Source organism: Orycteropus afer, unplaced genomic scaffold, assembly GCF_000298275.1.
Source record: "Orycteropus afer afer isolate SDZICR_OR568_19922 unplaced genomic scaffold, OryAfe1.0 scaffold00074, whole genome shotgun sequence".
In the NCBI taxonomy this organism is placed as follows: Eukaryota; Metazoa; Chordata; class Mammalia; order Tubulidentata; family Orycteropodidae; genus Orycteropus; species Orycteropus afer.
This window is the reverse complement of record NW_006921661.1, coordinates 11,263,072-11,286,346: the sequence shown is the minus strand read 5'-3', so window position 1 is coordinate 11,286,346 and position 23,275 is coordinate 11,263,072. Positions and strand designations below refer to the sequence as shown.

At 42.0% G+C, this 23,275-nt stretch overlaps 2 protein-coding genes across 2 annotated transcripts; one reads left to right on the top strand and one right to left on the bottom strand.

The window, feature by feature from the left end:
• The first annotated feature begins 2,701 nt into the window (after positions 1-2,701).
• LOC103197186 (E3 ubiquitin-protein ligase TRIM21) lies at positions 2,702-10,820 on the top strand. The gene is given in 7 exon segments (XM_007941059.2): positions 2,702-2,816; positions 2,819-3,231; positions 3,919-4,014; positions 5,325-5,555; positions 9,157-9,179; positions 9,834-9,934; positions 10,270-10,820. Coding segments are annotated over 7 exon segments (1,530 nt in total).
• A 10,606-nt stretch (positions 10,821-21,426) lies between these two features.
• On the bottom strand, positions 21,427-22,371 carry LOC103197124 (olfactory receptor 52B4-like). The gene has a single exon (XM_007941004.1). It carries the CDS (start codon positions 22,369-22,371, stop codon positions 21,427-21,429), a length of 945 nt encoding a protein of 314 aa, XP_007939195.1.
• Positions 22,372-23,275: the final 904 nt, after the last annotated feature.

The window sequence follows — 23,275 nt, the reverse complement described above, 5'->3', positions numbered from 1 at the left end:
AGCAGGCCCAGTCAAGTTGACACATAACCTGAAGTACCACAGTTCCACTCCTGGTCAACTTGGCATCTGTACAGATCTTTATTGGGTGGCTCCAGTCCTCTAAGGCACACTCCTCTAAAGTGGGTAGTTGCAGCAGTGGGGAGAGGAAGGATGGAAGAGGATGCATAAGCCGCAAAGGGTAATTTTAGATATAGGATTTAAGAGAGAGAGACCACGGGGGACTCTGAGACTAAATTGGGCAGGAACGGCGGAGGGGAAATGTGAGAGAGCCACCTAAACATGAAAATGGGAGAGAACGTGAGCCTAGGACGAAGTACTTTTGAGTTTTCATTCAATCTCCGCTTCCACGAACTCCAGTTTTGGAGTTCAGGACCTTCTAATTCCTCCCTCGCCCCACCTTCTCCTAATCTCTTTGCATTTCCCCTTCCGCTCCTCTTCCTTTAATCTGCCACTCTTCTTTCTCTCCCTTCACCCTTTTCTATTCCCCGCCTTCAATTCTCCTCCCATTCTCCTCCCCAGTTTTTCTAACACGCCTCTGAGAGGAAATCGAAAGTGAAATTAAAAGTCTGCCACCGATCGTTGAGTCCCCTGGTAAGGTGAGTGGAGCTGGCTACTCTAAGGGACCCCTCCTCCCCTTACCCACATTGGAAGATTCCCTTCCACCCCTAGAGCCTTGGTCCCAAGTGTCCCTTCTCCGCTGCAGAACTCGGTCGCCCCAAGCCCAGTAGCTCTTTCCGCGCAGGCGCGTGTGCCTGGGAGGAGGCTGGGCTCTCAAAGTGACCATGGTGTTAGCCGGCGGGAACTTGGCTGGCCTGATGCTGTACCCTTAGTGGGAGGAGGGGGCGCGCAGACTTGAGAGAACCGGGATAGGAGCCCGGAGGACAGCCCAAGGGAGCTCAGTGTGGGTTGGGACAGCAATCCTGGAAACGGAATTTTCCTTCCCTCCCATCTCCAAAAAATTACTCCTTCTGGAGATCGGACAGGTGCGGCTGCTCAGGACGTTGAACTAGGATGTATGCTGGCCCAAGACTGCCCAAGAGCCAGGTAGCTAAGAGAGGAGCCCAGGGAGTGCCGGCCACACGTCTTAGCTCACCCAGTGTCGCCTTCCTTCCCCAACAGCTCGCGGGATTTTCCCCATTTCCCTATCCTTGAAAGCAAAACTCCTCTAAATTTCTTCTTCCGTCTCTCTGTTTCTTCCTCTTTCATTTTGCAGTCTATGTGACTTTCTGCAAATTAAGTCTGTTTATTGATGTATGCGTACATATGTATATATGTATGTGTATATATGCATACATACATATGTCCACATCTGACTTGTGCCATTATTGTAGATTAATGAATTGTCCCTGAGTGGTACAAAAGGTTAAGATGCTGGGTCTGAAAGGTTGGTGCTTTGACATTATACAGAGGTGCCTTGGAAGAAAGCCCTTGCTGTCTGCTTCTGAAGTATCAGCAGTTGAAAACCTTAAGGAGCTCAGTTCTACTCTGACACACATGGGTCACCATGATTCAGAGTCGACTTCACAGCAACTCCTTTATTATAATTAACTTCTCAGCAAAATCAGTGATTGATTGCCGTGAAACAAGAGATGGATGGGAAACATTTATATCACCAGAAGGATTCCCAAAGTAGCAGTTGGTGGAAATGGTCCTAATGTGAAAGCTGGAAATCCCACATCCTCGTAATCATAACCCCCACAGCCTGAGCCCCCTGAATCAGCAACTGCCACCTGGACCTCCCCTCCAGCCAAATCGGCCACTGTGCATGCCACAGACAGACAACTTGATGTATATGAATAGACTCTCCAGGCTTGGCACAGAGTATTTTTTTCAGCCCATCTTCCCTTCCTTCCTTACTTTTGTCATTCTTCCCAGGCAGTTGAATTGTTCTGCTCTAGGATTGTAATGGGAGCCTTTGAAGGGTTTCAACCAGGGTGGACATAATTAAAGTAGAATTGTAAACAATTTTATCTCCAAGGTTCTGGACAATTCCCTCTGCCACTTTTGGAGACTAACTTTCCCCATTTTTCAGACCAGATTTGGATGAAAAGCCCTTGGTATTCAGATTATGTTCTTGTTTTTATTGTTTTTGCTCTGTGGTGGTTATGTTTGTGTGTCAACTTGGCTGAGCTTGGCTGAGTGGCTTGGCAGCTGGTGGTAGTATTCCCCATGATGAGACTGGTAGTCAACTCCATGGTGGAATCTACCGTGAGCAGCTGAGTAGCTGCCTTAGGGCATGTGGCCTGCTTCTGTATATAAACAAAAGCCTTGGGGAATGGTCTCTACCTTATGGCACACTTGAACCCTGCATGTAGCCGTGTCGTTTTTCAGCAGCCTGCCATGCTCTGCCAACCTAGGGACTTACAATGGACTTGAATTAATGGCCACTGTGTGGTTTGGTAACATTGGGACTGTGCCTTTTTACTTGTCAACCTTGGGCTTGGCAGCTTCAGCAGCTAACAGCTGTCTGAGTGAAGAAAAGCCTCTAGCTTCAGTGGGCCAGGAGCTGGAGGCAGAGCTGAAGCCCAAGGCTGAGAGATTTTCACCCAGCCCCTAGAGCCTGGCACTTTGAACTTAGACTTAAAGCCTCCAAACTATGAGAGAATAAACTCCTGTTTGTTCAGCCATCCCATCTGTGGTATATTCTTGTCAGCGTTGCACTAGGTAACCAGAACATGCCCCCTCCAGTTCACTTCCCCTCATGTTTCCCTTTGAATCATTTTATTTTTCTCACATAACCCTTTTGGTTTTCTTTTCTTTTCTCCTTCCCTTACTAGTCCCCCACAAGATCTCTGTGGTGCTGCTTGAAAGGGACATTTCCCCATGGCTTCAGAGATGCCCCTGGCAAAGATGTGGGAGGAGGTCACGTGTGCTATCTGCCTGGATCCCTTCGTGGAGCCTGTGAGCATCGAATGTGGCCACAGCTTCTGCCAAGAATGCATCTCTGAGGTCGGGAAGGACGGGGGCAGCCTGTGCCCTGTGTGCCGGCACACATTTCTGCTCAAAAACCTCCGGCCCAATCGGCAGCTAGCCAACATGGTGGACAACCTTAGACAGATGGGCCAGGGCACTGTGGAGGGCCCAAAAGGGGATCGATGTGAGGTACACAGAGAGAAACTTCACCTGTTCTGTGAGGAGGATGGGAAAGCCCTTTGCTGGGTATGTGCCCAATCGCAGAAACACCACAACCACACCCTGGTCCCTATTGAGGAAGCTGCTCAGGAGTACCAGGTGAGGCCTTAGCCAAAGCAAGAGCAGGTAAGAGGGAAAAGGGCCCTGAGCAGTGCTTCGTTCCTGAGCTTGGGATGGGAGGGAGTAGCCTCTGAAGGTGAAGGACTGAAAAGGAAAAGGATGTCTCCCTCCATGTCTAATCTAAAGTGGAAAATCATGGACTAAACATAACCTTCTCATTCCTGAGGAGCAGGAAATATGCTTTGGGAAAATGTTGCAAAGATCATGTTTCTGTGTGGCAAACCAAACCAACCAAATACACTGCCATCAAGTCGGACTCGACTCATAGCGACCCCTCCTTGGGTTTCCAAGGCGGTACTACTACAGAAGTAGATTGTCCAACCTTCTTTCCGAGGAGTGGGTGGTGGGTTTGAACCACCAGCCTTCTGGTTAGCAGTCAAGTGCCTTAGGTACTATGCCACCAGAGCTCCCCTTCTTAGTTAATTAAGAACGAGTAATGTCTCCTAACCCTACCATTCTAACAATGTGACTCTAGTCTACAAGACAACATCCAACTTTGTCTGAAGTCTTCCCGTCCACAGAATTCCTACCCCACTCAGGCTCTAAGACTCTATCCTTTTCTACACCCAGGGTTTTCTAAGAACAGATATGACCTTTCCTCACCCCATGTTACCCCACCCTACTTCTTAGTCTGGTTGGGGATTGATTTGCTGTCTTTCTCTGCAGGAGAAGCTCCAGAAGGCATTAGAGAAGCTGAGAAGAGAGCAGGAGTTTGCTGAGAAGTTGGAAGTCGATATTGTTGAGAAGAGAGAAGCCTGGAAGGCAAGAGTCACACCCTGATAGGGATCCTAGATCAGAAGCCTGGTTAAAATTCAAGGTCATGGACTCAAGACCCTAACCATAGCTACTATACACAGAATACTATAAGATTTATTTATCTCACTCTCTGAGGACCAGCTATCACCTTTGTCTCCTGATGAAGGGGAATAAGGAAGGAAAAAGGCTAGAAGGAGAGCTTCCAATCAAAGACAAAGGTCGAAAGTCTATAGAAAGGGGTGCTTGGGGGAGATGCCATACTCTAAAGCTCCTTGCTCCTCCAAGTCCAATCTCAGCAGACAGCAGTACCCGTACTGCAGTATTTGGAACAAACGTATCTCAAGAGAGAAGCCCAACCATTATGTATTTCAGGAAATGGTAAAGGCTGTGAGCAATAGTCTCAAGGGCTAAAGTAGGAAAATCACTCTAAGCTGGTGTTGCTTGACCATGTCCAGATCACTGGCCCAGGGTGTAATGGAGAATTAAAGCTTGTTTCTGGTGATTCGCTAGTGGAGCAGGGGTGGGTCAGGGATTAAAGAGAAGTAGAAAGACCTTGTAGACAACAAATCCCAGAGGAGGAAGATTTAGATTGAGAGAGGGAAGAATAAGGCTGCAGTAGCAAAAAGTGACCCTCCAGCCAAATCAAACCCACTGCCATTGAGTCTATTCTGACTCATAGTAACCCTCTCGGACAGAGTAGAACTGTCCCGTAGGGTTTCCAAGACTATAAATCTTCACAGAAACAGGCTGCCTCATCTTCTCCCTCAGAGTGGCTGGTAGGTTCGAACCACCAACCTTTTGGTCAGTAGTCCAATGTTTTAACCACAGTGCCATCAAAGCTCCAGTGACCTTCCACTTACCAACAAAAGAAGACAGGCAAAGAATGTTCCAGAAGTTTTCTTTTCCCATGACTTAGGAATGACATCATGAGCTCTCTCTGCGAGGTTTTTGGGGGTAGGGACAGGTGTTACTCTCTCAACAGCTTATAGAGAAATGAAAGCCAAGGGACACATTTGAGAGGTGACTGGCTTTTGGAAGAGCGGTTGAGGAAGGTCTCAAATGTGATAGGCTGATGCAGCTGTGCTTGTGCCCCCAGCAATCCAAATCCTTCTTAGTCCCAGACACCTTACCCACTAGTCTCCTCAGCAAAATTGTATGTGTATGCGTACGTGTATGTGTCTGTGTATGTGTCTGTGTGTGTCCAGAGTGGTGAATCTGCAGACTGTAGAAATTAGTACCAACACATGTCCATCCTTGAACCTTGAGTGATTCTGATTAAAAAAAAAAAAAAATCTCTCTTTCCCTTAACAATAAAGAAAAAGGTTGAGATGTACAAACTGAAGATTCACACAGAGTTTGTGCAGCAAAAGAACTTTCTGGCTGAAGAGGAACAGAGGCAGCTGCAGAAACTAGAGAAGGAAGAGAGGGATCAGCTGAGACTCCTGGGAGAGACTGAGGCCCAGCTGGTGCAGCAAAGCCAGGCCCTGCAGGAGCTGATCGCAGAGCTGGAGCAGAGGAGTCGGGGCTCAGCACTGGAACTGCTGAAGGTGAGACCAGGGAGAGGCCCCCCTGAGACTGAAGGAGTAACTGGGGAGGGAAAAAAAGAAAACAATTCTGAGCTTACCCTGAGAGTAAATGAAAACCTGGTCCTTAGAGTATTCTTAAATAAAGCAAACCAAATTAGGATTCATGAATAGTTTGCATTCAAGGCACAGAAAGGTTCAGATTTAGGGGGAATATTCCAGGCACCAGGGTTCCTAGGCAGTCCAAGTGACTAATGTGTGGAGGTTCAAATCTGCCCAGAGGCACCTTAGACAAAAGGCCTGGCAAGCAACTTCCAAAAATTCCACCACTGAAACCCTTGGAGGACAGTTTTACTGTGACACGCGTGGGGTCACCAAGAGTCAGAAGTGACTTGATGGCAATGGGTTGGGTTTGGTTGCTTATTCCATGTAACAAGGAACAGAAATGGATATCCCTGGGAAGGACCTAACATGTACTGGGGTATTATGACCTTGAAAGAATCCCTTCATCTTTCTGAGCATCAGATTTCTCGTTTGTAAAATGAATATTATGATACTACATATCTCAAAGCAATTTTGTGAAGTTTACATGAAAAACTCCACCAAGCCTCTTTAGATAAGTCTCTGGCCATGGGGAGGTTGTAATGCATGAGATACAACTAAAAATACTGGGCAGAAAAATCAAGAAACAGTAACTTAGCCCCAGGCTGTCAGTACTTTCTCTCCATAACTCTAGGTTAAGTCGTTTTCTTTTCCTGGACCTAATTTCTCCATTTGTAAAACAGCAGGGTACCTGGGAATGAACTAAATAACAAGGATTCTTCAAACTTTAGTCATAAATGTATCATCATTACAATTTCTGTTACTATTATGGACTATCTAAATGATTTTCACATGTTACTTTTCCTTAGTTAGCTCTGGTAGCGTAGTGCTTAAAGCATCTGACTGCTATCCAGAAGGCTGGCAGTTCAAACCCACCAGCCACTCCTCAGAAGGAAGGTTGGGTAATCTACTTCCGTAGTGATACTGCCTCAAAAACCCAAGGAGGGGTCGCTATGAGTCGGGTCCAACTCGACGGCACATAACAACAACAACAACATTTTTCCTTAGATTGCCTCACATTTTTTAGCCTGGCTGAATTTAGTTTAAAAGGAAATTTGTCCTAAAGAACAATAGCCCAGAAAGTATATGTTGATATGTTGTTGTTGTTGGGTGCCTCTGAGTCACTTCTGACAGATAGTGACCCCATGTGACAGGGTAGAACTGCCCCCCAGAGTTTTCTTGGCTTTCATCTTTATGGAAGCACTTTACCAGGTCTTTCTCCCATGGAGCTAATGGGTGAGTTTGAACAGCCAACCTTTCAGTTAACAGCTGAGTGCTTAACCATTGCACCACCTTGTTGATATGTTACCTATATTTTTACTCTAATTTATTTCATAACAATAACTGCAAGCTCTTAAATAGCACATGTTACATGCCAGGCATATCCTCATGACAATAAAATGAAGTGGGTGCTACTATTGTCCCCATTTCATGGATGAGAACAGTAAAGCACAGAGATGTTTAGAGTCTTGGTGAAAGACTAGAGCTAAATAACTTGACCAAGTCCACCCATAAGAGGTAGAGCTAACATTGAAATACGTACATAACTATTGTTTGAAAATTCATCAGTGCATGATCTCAATTATATGAAATATCCAGAATAGGCAAATGCCTCCAAACAGAAAATAGGTTAGTGGATACCATGGAGTAGGGTAGAGAATATGGGTATGAGAGTATAGAGTAGGGGAAGTTAATGCCACATGGAAATAGAGTTTATGTTTAGGTGATGAAAAGTTGTAGAAACCAATAGTGGTGAAGGTTGTACAACACTGTGAATATAATTAATGTCTATGAATTATATTCTAAAAATTATCAAAATGGCAAATTTTACATTATATGTATCATATTATCACAATTAAAAAAAAAAGTCACTGATAAACATTTTACTTAAAATCATCTTATATCTGTATGTTTGCTCCCCTTTGGGAAATCATAGACCAGATGGTCTCAAAAATGCCTTCTGCTCCAAATTTCTAGTTCTTCTTTTCTCACAACTTTTTACCATATCTCAGTCAGATGTGGTCATAAAGCCATTTCTATCTTGTTTGTGCAAAAAGACTGATACTGGATTGGAATGACTGACAGGCTCTCTGTTCTCATTGTCCAAATCTTGTTTCTGCCTGGCATTAAATCAGGCTTTCTGATACATTTTTGACTGGGCCTACGAGCCTACCTAGACCACAAGAGCCAAAGTATGATCAAGAGTATAGTCCACCTGGATTTATACACAGTCTCAAGAACAGATTTGATACACTGAACACTAATGACCAAAGACCAGATGAGTTGTGGAATGACGTCAAGGTCATCATACATGAAGAGAGCAAAGGTCATTTAAAAAGGGGGAGGGGAGAAAGAAAAGATCAAAATGAATGTCAGAAGAGACTCTGAAACTTGTCCTTCAATGTAGAAAAGCTAAAGGGAATGGAAGAAATGATGAAGCTCAAGAGCTGAACAGAAGATTTCAAAGGGCGGCTCAAGAAAACAAAGTAAAGAATTATAATGGCATGTGCAAAGACCTGGATTTAGAAAACCAAGACAGGAACCTCATCAGAATTCCTCAAGCTTAAAGAACTGAAGAAAAAAAATTGAAGCCTCAAATTGCAATATTGAAGGATTCTATGGACAAAATAGCATCAAAAGAAGATGAAAGGAATACAAAGTCACTGTACCGAAAAGAAGTGGTCCATGTTCCACCATTTTAAGAGGTAGCCTGGGATCAACAATGGTACTGAAGGAAGAAGTTTAAGCTGCATGGAAGGCATTGATGAAAACAAGGCTCCAGGAATTCCTAGAATACCAACTGAAAAGTTTCAGCAAATGAAGGCAACAACTGGAAATGCTCACTTGTCTATGCCCAGAAGTTTGGAAGACAGCCACCTACCCAGCTGACTGGAAGAGGTCCATATTTGTGCCCATTCCTAAGAGTGTTGCTCCAGCAGAATGCAGAATTTATTGAACAATGTCATTAATATCACCCGTAAGTAAAATTTTGCTGAAGATAATTCAAAAGTAGTTGCAGCAATAAATCAACAGAGAACAGAGAATATTCTCAGATGATTTGATTTCACATACATAAGGGGCAATTAAGCACAGTACTGGACAGAGCTTTGACCAACCAGCCCTTTTCCCAAGAACAATTCAAACCCATAAATGAGAGAGCAACTTCTGGGCATCCTAACTTAGACATTCATTCCCTGTGACTTTCACTGGACTTCAACCAGGCTGCACTATTATCCCCTCCAGCACACAGGATCTGGATTTTCTACTTCATTTTCTAAACTAGAGTCCTTAAACTGATTACCTTTCCTCTAGCTATAGGTCACACCCATGCTAGGTTCTTGGGTATCCCATAACCATCACACACCCTTTCTTCTTCAAGCTGGTCAGACACAGCTTTCAGCTCCTGAAATGGGGCAGAGTAGTGCCCTAGGACCACAGGTTTGTATCATATCATCCTCAGAACCAAAGTCTCAATAGTGAACCAGTAATCCCAGAACTTACTCTCTGTCTTTTTTCTCCTCAGGAGATTAAACATATCCTGGAAAGGTAAGGAGAGATTTTCTTTGTAAGGGTGGGTGGTAGCAGGAAACATACATACCTTTGAAAAAGGTTATTGAGCTAGAAGCCATTTGCTAAAGTTTCCCAGTCCTCCCTATTCTCAAAGACCTGATACTCCATAAAATATTTCCTAGTCTGAGAAGGCTAATTAGTGGGCATCCCCGTTAGTGAGTTGCCCCCAGTGACTGGACTGTAATATCTTCACAAACTGAAGCCCTGGGAAACAGGGAAATTCTGGGATGTTCTGAGTGTACATCATGCTGGGATTCCTTTTTTAAATGTAATTTAACCAGTTACAGACCACCAGGAAAGAGCCATGACCTATAGCATGAGTGAGACTCCTTGAGTTTCTTTACAGAAGTTTTGCAGGCAGTATTAGATGACTTTCCCTGTAAAACACAATGTGGCATGTGCTTACACAGTGACCAGGCTTGGAGAGGAGATAGGAACTGTCTGCATGCTGCAGAGACTTGTGCAGTCAGGAACTCCTAGGTAGGAACTGAATCATCCAACCAGGTGGGGTTTGTAAATTTGTGTTCAATTAAATTATCACAGTCATCCATGAGGGAAGTTACTGCATTATGGTTCCAGAAGGCTGTGATAGGAGTTGGAGATGTGGGTCTCAAACTCTTTTTCCCTCAGGAGCGAGGCTTGGAAACTGAGTGAGTTGGACATTGTCTGCCCAGACCTGAGGAGTGAGTGCCGTGTGCCAGGGATAAAGAAGATGCTGAGGGCGTACGGAGGTGAGGCGAGCCCTTGGAGTTGTGGGACTGGCCTGTGTGGGGAGCAGAAAGGTACAGCAATGATGTAGAGCTGGTACCCAGGGTGGGGTAAAACAGCAGTGTCAAGGAGAGATGGTAAGTTCGAGTAGGTAGGACAGGACGGAGATAGTGAAGATAGTTCCCTCAATGGTCAGCAAAAGTGCCAGGGTTAGCCAAGGTGCTATTTCCTCGCACACTGAGCCTCCAGGTGACTCCCTCATCCTCACCTCACAGTTTACACATGCCCAGGCCACTGACCACAACCACTCTTAGCCATCCTACACTCTCCAAACCTGACCATGGTTCTCTCTCTGCAGTACACATCACTCTGGATCCAGACACAGCCAATCCATGGCTCATCCTTTCTGAAGATCGGAGACAAGTGAGGCTTGGAGACACTCGTCAGGAGGTGCCTGAAAATGAAGAGAGATTTGATAGTTATCCCATGGTCCTGGGTACCCAGTGCTTCGACTCTGGAAAACTTTACTGGGAGGTAGATGTGACCGGAAAGGAGGCCTGGGACTTGGGGGTTTGTAGATACTCTGTGCAGAGGAAGGGACATTTTTTGCTTTGCCCTGAGAATGGCTTCTGGACAATTTGGTTGTGGAACAAACAAAATTATGAGGCTGGCACTTCCCCCCAGACTTCCCTCCACCTTCAGGTGCCTCCATGCCAAGTTGGAATTTTCGTGGATTGTGAAAACCACACTGTCTCCTTCTATAACATCACTGATCACGGCTCCCTCATCTACACCTTCTCTGAATGTGTCTTCACTGGGCCTCTGCGGCCCTTCTTCAATCCTGGTTTCAATGATGGAGGAAGAAATGCGGCCCCTCTGACCCTGTGTCCACTGAGGCTGGGACGGTAGAGGCCCACTGACTGTTGGTGGCTCTCCTCTGAGCACTGCCACCTGCTCCCTGTTGGTACCCTTCTCAATCACTCTCCCTGCCTCTCTTTCCATTAACCTCTGCAGAGGTGTCAGCATCCCAGCACTGGACTTTGGCCGAGAGGTCACTGATAGTCAATGTCAAGTGGCTTTCAATATCCTTGCCCTGGAATGCTATGATTCCCCCCAGGAAAGCCTGTTTGGCCCAAACTCATCTGGATCAGCCAAAAACATGTTTCTGCCTTCTTTATGTGATTCAAATTTTGTTTTTTGCTCTCCATCCCTCCAACCATTGCCTTTGGTCAGATCTCTTATTCTGTCTTGCTTGGTTTACCAAAAGGCTTCCCAAGGGAATTCTTCCTCAATCTATCCCATTTTGACTTTGTTTCTCATCCACCTAGCATGAGAAATGAGGGCTGAATTATGCAGGCCTTAGACCATGGTCAATATCCAGCCTTCTGTGTTCCTGAACCCTCCCACACACACACCTTAAACATGAAATATTTGCCACTCTGAATATGATTAATATTGATGTGTCTTTGACATTGCACACAATGTTTTTCCTGCCGGGATCTTTCTCTCCCTTCTTCTGCAACAGAATATTTGCTTTTAGATTGTAAGATCCATGTCAAGAATCTCTTCTGTAATTCACTGTCTCAGTTACCTATTGCTACCCTAACACAAGTACCATAAACAGGTAGCTTTAGGGAAGAGAAATTTATTTTCTAGAGTTCTAGAGGCTAAAAGTTCAAATCAGGGTCTCAACTATTAGTATCCCTGGACATTACTCAGTTCCTTAGTGTTCCTTGGCTTGTAGACAATCCTCACATGGTGTCTGCTCATCTTTCCTTATGTGTATGTCTCTGGCCATTCCTCTCCCTCAGAAGTGATTAGATTTAGAAACCACCTGCCAGAACAATTTCTCTCAGAAAGATCAGCACAAGGCTGGTCCCCATGAGGCGGAGGTTAAAGATATCCCAAATGTCCAAACTACCATACCACTCCATCATTTCAGACATTAACTACTACTCCTCCTCCCAGTAATTTCTCCAGTCTAGGATTCTGTGTTTTGCTGTAACACCTCACAGAACTCACAGACACCCAAGGGATCATCTCACGTAGTCGTGGTGGAGGCTGGCAGGCTGGTAAGTCCCAGGTCCAGGAGTGGGTCTGGAGGATCCTAGCAATTCTCGGGGTTTGATGAACCTTGATCAGCAGATCAGATGACGGCTGCTGTCCCAAATCCAGGGTTAGATGAGGATGAGCCAAAACACAAAACAGGAGCAAGAGGAGGGTGAACCTTCCGATTCGTAGGTATACCCTCAAGGAAGCTAAGGGTGGTGATTTGAATTATACCCTCCAGCAAGGCAGGACTCAAGATACATTCCACCTGTGTTGCCCCAACAGAAATAACCTAAGTGGATGGCTTTAACAATCAGCAGCTCAAAGCAAATCCTATCATAGAGCCAATTGATAGTCATTATAGGAAATGACTATTACCAGCTGACCAGCCAAGTTGATACCTGACCTTAACTACCACATCACCCCAAACAGGCATGGATAATAGGATTTACAATACATCACAGAATGGGGGACAATGGCTAGAAGGGCCACATCAAGCAATTCACCGCACCACCCTACTCAGGTGTGACCTAATTAACAACAAAGAAAATCCCATTTCCAAATACAATCACACCCACACTTATGAGGGCCAGGACTTCAAAATATGTTCCTGGGGGACTCAATTCAATCCATAAAGCTCCCAATGGCAGCCATTGTGGTGATGGGAGACCCTTTGAGACTGATCACTGCCTGAGTTGATGTTACCTCTTCAAAATGAGGGAACTCCCAACTTTGAAAGACAAACTTTTCCTGGGACTGGACCCCAGAATCCCTGATCCCTCATCACAGACCTGAGACATTCTCTGTTGATATTTTCAGTAGGTTGGCCAGTGACAACTTCAAAGTACCTGGAGCACTCTGTCCATGGGAGGTTAAGGGTGGGATACTCTGCTATCAGTGTTCTTCCTGTTAAATGAAAAACTCCTGTAAATTGTCTCCTTTATGGGTAAATTGTTCTGATTTTTCCATACATATTAAATGGGCTCATTATCCATGACACTTACTATGTACCTTATGAAGAAAGAATCCATAGGCTCAGGCATATTGTTTGCCTGCAATCTACAAGGAACCCTGAATATAATGCCATTGCTGGTAAAGATTGTATTAAATTTGGGAAACAGTGAAGGCAAAGAGTTTATTAATAAGGTCTCCTCATAGCCACTAAAATTAAGGCATTCTCCAAGTGTGAACAAGTCAATACTAATATGAATATAGTTGTGTCAGGAAAGATGAATCATGGCAAGGCTCTCATCTTCTTAAAAAGCTTACAGGAAAACCTATTCGTCAAGTAGAGCAGAGACAAACCCTTTGGGAATGCCTAATATTTGTTCTTATAGCCATTCCAGTCACTGAGCTGACAGTAAGAGCCCTGCATCTTATCCTGAGTACTATCCGCTGCTACCTGCTGCCTCTCAGGATCTTCTTGGACTCATAATGATATTACTCTTAGGTTTAGGTTTATACAATGCTGTTGGTTGCAACATCATACACATCTATTTGAATATCATCTGCTTTTCTGATTCTCTGTATCTCTCTCTTGGAGTTAGCCAATGTAAACAATGGTTTGTGACCTTTAATTGATAGTGGTTGGAGGAGATATAATAATAGAAACTTAATCTGATTTCTCAAAATTTGAATGCATTGGTATATTGAGTTACCCTGTATCTTAGTTATCTAGTACTACTATAACAGAAATACCACACATGTCTGGCTTTAACAAACAGAAATTTATTCTCTCACAGTTTAGGAAGCTAGGGATCCAAATCAAGGATGCCATATCTAAGAGAAGCCTTTCTATCTCTGTCAGCTCTGGGCGAAGGGTCTGGTCTCCTTTCAACATCTGTGGACCTAGCATTCCCTGGAGATTTCCATATGTGTTGATCTTCCTCTGGGTCTAGAAGCTCCTAGCACAGGGACCTCAGGTCCAAAGGACATGCGCTACTCTGAGACCTTCTTTCTTGGTGGTGTTCAGGTCCCCCTATCTCTGCTCACTTGTTTAATCTTTCATATATCAAAGAGATCGACTCACAATACAACCTAATCCTTTAGATTATCCTGTGTCATTTACATAACTATCTCATTAGCATCATAGAGATTAGGATTTCAGTACATAAGAAAATTACATCAGATCACAAAATAGAGGATAATTACATAATACTGAGAATCATGGCCTGCCCAAGTTGCCATATTTTGGGGGGGACACAATTCAATATTTGCCACCCTGAGATACTTGGGAATACTGCCACACAGATAACATCCCCTTGATCCCCTTGGTCCCCACCAAAAAGAATCAACCAGTAGAGATTTCATGGTATCTCAACTATCACCCTCACCATTAGTCACTAACAAATGACACAGCCCCCTCCCTGTCAGCACAACAGATTCTCTTAAGATATGAGGAAGGATACTACCAGCACTAATTTCAATTTTGATAATATAGTCCTTTAAAATGCAGGTAAAGCCTGTTGCATTTCTTGATCTCCTCAATTCTACAACTTTCTGAAGTAGAAGCAGAGGTTATTATACCAAAATTTTAAAGATACAATGATGCAGAAAGCAATGAGAACTAAAAATTTATTTACTGCTTACTCTGCCTCATGCATATTCAAGATCCTTTCTAAGCTTTATTTTATTTAGTTCTGTCATATCCCTTTGATAAAGGTATAATCAGACAGAATCAAGAAATTTAAAGATATGCCTTCATTTCTAATTCAAAATAAAATTTTATTTTTCAAAATGTTATCAGATATATATACACATATGATTAGATTAAAATAGATTATTTTTAAATGTTCTACTTTAAATATTCCTGTTAAGTTCATTGTAGGTAGTTTTCTCATTGTTTGACTTGGTTTAGTTTAGTTTTCATGACTCTTGGGTACCCTAAGCATGAGGTTAGATTGCCTCATGGATAACCTGTTAGTGAACAGTGATATTCCCATTTTACAAATGAAGTAAGAGTTGCTGAGAAAATAAGTAACTTTCCAAGGCCCAACCTAGCATTATTGATGCCAAGATTCAAGTTTAATTCTGATCCAAACGTCCATGTTCTTTCTAAACACTAACCTTTCAAAAGTCACATGGTAATCTGGATATTAACTTTATTATCTCCAAAGTCAATAAAAATCATTTTGTTCAATGAAGTCAATGGAACAAACTCTTAATTTATAAGTCTCCACAAAGTAGACAAAGGAATATGAATTCCAGTATTGGTAAACATACCACATAGTCAGTTACACAAATTCAGCATTATTTACACTGTGAAGACAAAGTACTAACCACACATTCTTGAATGTGCCTAATCTGGACCCCACATATGATGGGATTCAGCATTGGAGAGCAGACATTGGCCAGCAGGATGTATGTATGGTAAGGAAGGAACATGGCACCCAAATTGTTGGGTAATTATGGTAAAAATGCCAGGCAAGTAGAACATAGAGAAGACTCAAGATGGGAGCCACATGCTCCCAGAGACTTAATGCCAAGCTCCTTGGGAGAGGAGGCAGAAGATCACATAAAGGATGAGGACATAGGAAACTGTGCTGACCAAGGCATAGAAGACCACCATAGGAGGACAGACACTGACATGAATAACAGCACAGGCAAACTTGGCAACAGATGTGCTCACAGCAGGTATGTGGGAACCCATTGCTGTAGCAGAAAGCCACTTCACCAGGAACATATCTGGGAGTAGCACACAGAAATTTCTCAAGACCATAGACAAGCTAATTCTTAAAATTATAGCACAACTGAGCACTGTGGTATAGCACAGTGGGTCACAGATGGCCACATAGCAATCAAATGCCATTGCCAACAGAATCCCTGATTCAGCAAAGAAAGGTGTGAATAAAGATTTGAGCGATACAGCCACCAAGGGAGATTTTCCCCAGCACGGAACCAGAATATGGCCAGGGCCTTGGGCACAGTGGTGGTTGGCAGGATGAGGTCAGCCATAGCCAGCATGCAAAGAAAGAGGTACATGGGTTCTTAGAGGCTGTGTTCAGTGATGACAATGAAGACAAGGAATCTATTCCCAAGGAGAGCAATAAGATAGGAGATAAAGAAGGGGAATGAGATCCATGTGTGCTGACCTTCCAGACCAGAGATGTTCCACAGAATGAAGAGTGAGTGGATGGAACCAGTGTGGTTGGAGGTTGCTATGCCCAGGAGAGGTTATCTATGTGTTGATATATAGGATTTGATGGTCACATTACTACTCTTCCCACGAAGCTAAATGGCACTGAAGTAGTGGAGGGTGTAACAGATCATTTTTCATTACATGGAGAATTGAAAAAGATCCCAGGTAATAAATCAGGAAAATTAGTTAAAATTCTTGTCATTCTATTCACTGGTGTTGTGTGCTGTGAGTCAGACCTAACTCATAGCGACCCCTCCTTGGTTTTCTGAGACAGTATCACTACGGAAGTAGATTGCCCAACCTTCCTTCCGAGGAATGGCTGGTGAGTTTGAACCATCAGCCTTCTGATTAGCAGTCAAGTGCCTTAGGCACTATGCTACCAGAGCTCTTTTCTATTCACTAGCTATGTGATTTCAATGAAATTACAGTCTCATTACCTTTAAAACTAAAGTTGGGGAGAGGTTGTATTAGGTTATCTGTGAAAGTGCCCTTCCAGCTCTACAATCCCACAGATCTTAGATTCAAATTGTTACTAAGCTAAGAGCTATGAATAACATTCAGTTTCCACTTTGACCACCAGAATGTGATAAACATCTCAGAAGGAAAATGGTAACTGAATTGATCATTAATTTAAGACATGTTTACTGAGTGCAAGAAGCCCTGGTAGTGCTGGACTGCTGACTGAAAAGTTAGCAGTTGGAACCCACCAGTACATGCTGTGGGAGAAAAGTGTGGCAGTCTGCTTTCATAAAAATTTAGTCTTGGAGATCCTGTGGGGCAGTTCTATTCTGTCCTATAGGATCACTATGAGTCTGAATTGACCCAAAGGCAGTGGGTTTTGGTTACTGAGGACCTACCATATTGCCAGGCATGGCTTGTTGAGGACCTATGGCCTGTTTGGAGACAGACAATTAAGCAAAAATATCTATCTATGTATGTAGACAGTGTCAAGAAAAAGTAAACACACCGAGTGGAAACATGGACAACTCCCTGAAAGCTCAGAAAAGGTTCCTAGTTGAACCCTGAAGAGCAAGTAAGAGTTTGCCAAGTAAAGCAATGTGAGGAAGGAAGAGAATGAACAGAGGCACTGGGGTCTGAAAGGACGTAGAAGATGGAGAAAAATTATACTGGTTTGCAGTTAACATAACAAAGAGGACATGGTATAAGATGGTAGGAAATAGTGCTGGAAGGTTAAACAGGCTCCAAATCATCGAGGACTTTAAGTACTAGGCTAATAGTACTCAGCATATGTTGAAGTAATAATAGCCATTGAAAGATTTATAGTGAAGAAGTGGTGTGGTAAAATTCTGTTTTAGGTAGTTCTCTGTTACAACCCTGTGAAGATGGATGGGGATGAGGGGAGGTAGGCAGGAGGTTGGAGGCAGATCAGTTAGGCAGCTACTGCCACAAGGGTCTTGATGATAGTAACACAAGTAAACTTGGAACCAGATGCTGTACTCATGCATTATCTCACTCATTTACCACAGTATGAGATATCTGCAGTCACTCACCATTTTACTGTTAATAGAAACAAAGTGTAAAGAGTTTAAGTAGTCCCTCCTACATACCACCACCACCACCCCCAAAGTTCACTTGGCTGGTAAATGGTGAAGCTGGAATTTGAAAACAGGCATTCTGAGTCCCCAGGTCATGCTTTTAGCCACTTCATATCTGCCCTATTCCTCCTTCCTTCCTTTCATCAGATGACCTTTATTTCCTGACTCCTGTTTCAAGGGGAAAAACAAAGCCATCTTTTGCCACATACCTTAACCTCCTCACCCTCACTCTCAGCCACCTACAAAATTATTTGTATTCAAATCATCTTTCCCCTTTTCCTGTTGCTTAAGGCTAAGCTCTCTATCTGTGCATTGGACCCCAATGCTCTCTTCTCTTTAAATAACTTCACCCATTAATCCATCACTCTCTAGTAACTTCAACTACTCCTCTTCTGCTGGATTTTTCTCCTTCGTGTGTGAATTTGTTCAGGTGTCTCCACTTTCCTTCCCTTTGGCTTCACAGTTCTTAAAGCAGGGATGTGCTCTCTCTCCATCTATCTTCACCCAGTGCCATTTTCCAACGTGCCAATGAAACTTCCTTCTCTGAATCTTTCACCTTGTTTCCAAATCCAATATAACTTTTCATTTCTTACTATTCCTAATCGATTTCTACTATTACCACTTCTTAGTTTTATGACAGCAATTATTAAACAACTACTAAGTGTGTTTGTTGCTATTGTTAGGTGCCATTGAGTTGGTTCCAACTTACAGCAGCCCTGTGTACAACAGAACAAAACACTGCCCATTCCTGCACCATCCTCACAATCATTTGAGCCCATTGTTGCACTGTATCAATCTATCTCATATTTCCAACCCTTGCAACAAATCTATGAGATCATTGAAATCATCACTATTTTATGCATGAAGAAACTGACACTGAAGAAATTTGCCCAAAGTCAAACAACTTGTTAGTGGGTAGGCTGATATTTGAATCCTGTAATATCTAGGGCCAAAGCTTCCATTAACTTTAAGAATTGCCATTTTGGTATGTTGGATTACCTAAACAATCTTTCTTCAACTTCCACCCCAATCTCTTTGAATTCTCCTATTATGCTACAACTTCTAAGACATGTAAGACAATGTAACATAGGAAAAATGGCACAGGCTTTAGATCAGACCCAAAACCAAAACACCAAACCCACAGCCATCAAGTCAATTCCAACTCATAGCAACCCATTAGGATAGAGTAGAACTGCCCCATAGGGTTTCCAAGGCAGTGATTCTTTATGGAAGTAGACTGCCTCATCTCTCTCCCATGGAGCATCTGGTGGGTTTGAACAACCAACTTCCAGTTAGCAGCCAAGTACTTAACCAATGCACCAGTAGGGCTCCTTAACACATGTTGTTAGTACTCTATAAATATTTCATGAAAAAGAAAATGGGTGGCTATGTATTCCACCTTCAGTATGTACCATAAGGATTATTGATAATTGAAATATATCTTCTTTATTTTGCTTAGTTTATTCATAAGAAATAATAAAATCATAGATTGAAGAATATCTTCAGAGATTAAACAGTAAAACTCACAAAGGAAAAGACTGATGAATTTGAAAATATTTTAATATCCCCTTAAAGAAACCAAAAGTCAAGCAAAGGAACCAAAAAAAATTCCAGAAATTACAAGCTTAAAATCCTGAGAAATTAATGGCAATAAATATTACTACCTTGGGAAAGTTAGGTATTATCTCTGACCCTCAAATTCCATGTCTGTAAAATGGAATAAAAACAGTAAGTCTGATGTGTAGATTAAATGAGATTGGGTTTGTAATAAACTTTGCTTGGGTCCAACAAATGATTGTTACTATTAATCCACAAAGAAATACAATATTCAATATGCACAATAAAATTTGCTCAGTGTCTCTATTTATGAAATAAATTCAAATTAAAGGAAAATGAGAAAGTGATTTTTTTCTCATCAGAGTTTAAAAATGGAACTACGTACTAAATGCTAATAAAAGAGCAGTAAATTTGGCACTTTCATGCATTTCTGACAAGAATGAAAATTATTCATAATTTTTCTAGGCGCAGTTTTTCAGTGTGCAGTAGGAACCTAAAGTCTTCATACCCTTGACATTCTTAAGGTTATTCTGCTTAAGATAAAAATCTTAAAAGGTAATCCCTCCCCCTCAAGAAAGAAGGCAAATCTTAGGCATGAAAGTGTCCCTAGGACAGTCTTTATATCATTAATGATTCGAAGACTTAAATATTAAAAACTATAAAAATCATGCAAAAGGTAATCCCTCCCCCTCAAGAAAGAAGGTAAATCTTAGGCATGAAAGTGTCCCTAGGACAGTCTTTATATCATTAATGATTTGAAGACTTAAATATTAAAAACTAAAAGAATGAGCATCACCTCAAGTAATCAAAATTAGCATCAATAGTGTAAGTAATGTTGATCATATATACCCATTTCATGAAAATGGTACTTTACCTCTGTGATTTTCTTCCCCAAAACATATAATTCCATTCTAATCATGAGAAGAACATTAGAAATAACCCAATTGAGAGACATTCCTCAAAATTCCTGATCAATACTTTTCAAAATTGTCAAAGTTATCTAAAGCAAGAGAAGTCTGATAAATTGCCATACCCAAAAGAACCTAAGGAGACTTGACAACTAAATGTAACATGGTATCCATGTTGTGATCCTGGAACAAAAATTGACATTAGGTAAAAAGTAAGAAAATCTTAATAAAGTATGGATTTTAGTTAATAATAGTGTATCAATATTGATCTGTCAATGATAACAAATGTAACATACTAATATAATAAGTTAATAATGGGAAATGGGATTTGGTGGTGTATGAGAACTCTATACTACCTTCTCAGTTTTTCTGTACATCTAAAACTGTCCTAAAACAAAAAATTTATTTAAAAATATAATGAAAACAAAAGGATGATTAAGGAAATTATGTTTTGTTTATGATGGAATATCATGTAATGAGTAAAAGTCTATAAACAAGAATTTTGTTTTTGTTCTTTTTTTACATGGCAATAATGTGAAAAAATATATGCACTGAAAAAAGTCTGGAAGGAAGTAAACCCAAATTTTAACACTGTTTATGACTAAGTTATCTTCTTTACACTTACTAAGATTTTCCAGTTGTCTTAACAAAAATAGATTTGGTGTCCATTCTGTCCGTTTCCTGGGCTAAGCACTAGACAAACAAGCATGGCTAGAAGGCCATCTCTACATTTAAAGAACCCCAAGAATGAAAGACAGCTCTGTAAAACAATTTAAAAATTGTAGTCCTGTATAAAAAAGAATTTTTAAACACTTTCTTTACCCAAAATTCAGTTGATTATACAGTTAAACATGACTACTAGAGAGCAACTTGTTTATTCCTCATATAATGTTGTTGTTGTTGTTGTTATGTGCCGTCGAGTCAAACCCGACTCATAGTGACCCCTCCTTGGGTTTCCGAGGCAGTATCACTATGGAAGTAGGATTGCCCAAACTTCCTTCCAAGGAGTGGCTGGTGGGTTTGAACCGCCAGCCGTCTGGTTAGCAGGCAAGTGTCTTAGCCACTATGCTACCAGAGCTCCCCCTCATATAATGAGTGGTAGGTAATTCAGTCAGCCCACAAGCATTCCTTTCAGCTTTATTAGAAAGGCAAGTCTCACAACCTCAGATACGTTGCTCCAGAGGTCCAGAATTCAATGAGCCATTTTTTCCTAGTGACTCAGTTCTTGTTCTCCTGTTCACTGTTACCAAAGCACAACTCATGGAAGGCCAGAATTTCTGAGAAATCAGTCTCTGGCATCCCCAAAGTCATTTCTGCTTTGGAAAAAGCATATAAACCACTTGCTCTCGTATCTGCTTAGTCTTGACCCCATAAATGATGGGATTCAGCATAGGCGGAGCAAGCATGCTGACATTAGCCAGCAGGATATGGACATGTAGTGGGATATGGTGTCCAAAGCGTTGTGTGAGAACTGAGAAGATTCCAGGACCATAAAAGAGGAAAATGACAGAGACGTGGGAGCCACATGTGTTAAGAGCTTTGTGGCGAGCTTCATGAGAAGGAATGAGAAAGATGGCATGGAGGATAAGAACATAGGAAGCAAAAATGAGGACAATGTCTAAGATCACTGTGGACATTAAGACAAAAAACCCATACCAGATATTTACATGGATGTCATCACAGGCATACTTGGCTAAGCCAATATGTTCACAGAACGTATGTGGAAGGATGTTATTTTTACAAAAAGTCAGCCTCTTCAAAAGAAATATCATGGGGAAAATTGTACAGTGTGCTCTCACAAAAACAGTCACACCAATTTTCCCAATCAGGGAGTGGGTGAGAATTGTCGTGTATCTCAGTGGGTAGCATATGGCAATGTAGCGGTCAAATGCCATCATCAGCAAGATGCCTGACTCTGAGATGAAGGAGGAATGCTGGAAGTAGAGCTGGGCAATGCAGCCATTAAGTGAAATTTCCCGATGATTGCACCAGAAAATGGCCAATGCCTTGGGTTCTGTGGTGGTGGCAAAGACAATGTCAGTTCCAGCCAGCATACAAAGGAATAGATACATAGGTTCATGGAGGCTGCTCTTGGTGAGGATAATGAATATGAGTAGACCATTCCCAAGGAGAGCAAAGACATAGGAAATGAACAAGGGGATGGAAATCCATGTATGTAGGTCTTCTCGTCCTGGAATGCCCAGCAGATAGAAGACCACGTGGTTAACACCAGTATGGTTGAAGCCCGCCATTCCTGAGGTGGGCTAATGTGGACTTTGGCTTTCTATTCATAAATGCAAAGAGAAATACAGATTATATATAAATATTTTCTTTTGGCTTTCTAGTTAAATGTATCCGATTACATACCTGCATCTATCAACGTTTCTTCATAATATCCTACTAAAATGCAAGCAAGAGAATAAAAAAATACTTGAATATAGAAAGCAGAAGAGAGAATATTAGCACCAGAGAGATAGTAATGTTTTGGAAGCATTTGGATGAATACTGATGAAGCAAAAGCCAAACCCAGTGTCACTGACTAAGCAGTTGGGATAAAACTAATAGCTTCTAGGTGAAGACCGTAATCAAGGTGATTTTCACTGTAGAACGCAGATATTCTCAATAATTAGAGGTATCATGGGCTTCTCCAAATTGGGATACAAGTAGAATAAAAATGAAGAGCAGTTAGACTCCTGGATTCTCTTTCCCAGCCAGTCCATTCAGGCACAATTTTCCTAAGCCATAATAAACCTGAAGGTTTATTCTTTGGAGAAGTTAAACCAGGAAAATTTTGTAGACTCTAAGCATAGCTATGGGCAAGGATGCAATGCTACAAGCAGGAACTTAAAAGCTACATACTAAACAAAAATGAAAGGTGATATACTGACTTCAGGAAACTTCTCCTAAATGCATCTGGTAATACTACACATTCCCTTTACCCAGATCTTCTAATCCATTGAGAAGCAATAAAAAGTGTTTAGAGATTCTGTGTGTAGGCATGGAATTTGCTTAGGGACAGACTTCCCTGTCAAATTACTCCAAATAAATAAAAAATGTGTAGAGGTACAAAAGAAGTTAAGGCCTTCAAATACATCTAAAGATTTACCTCCTATTAAGTCTTTCACAGGAAGCTATTTGAAGTACTACCAAAAGGAA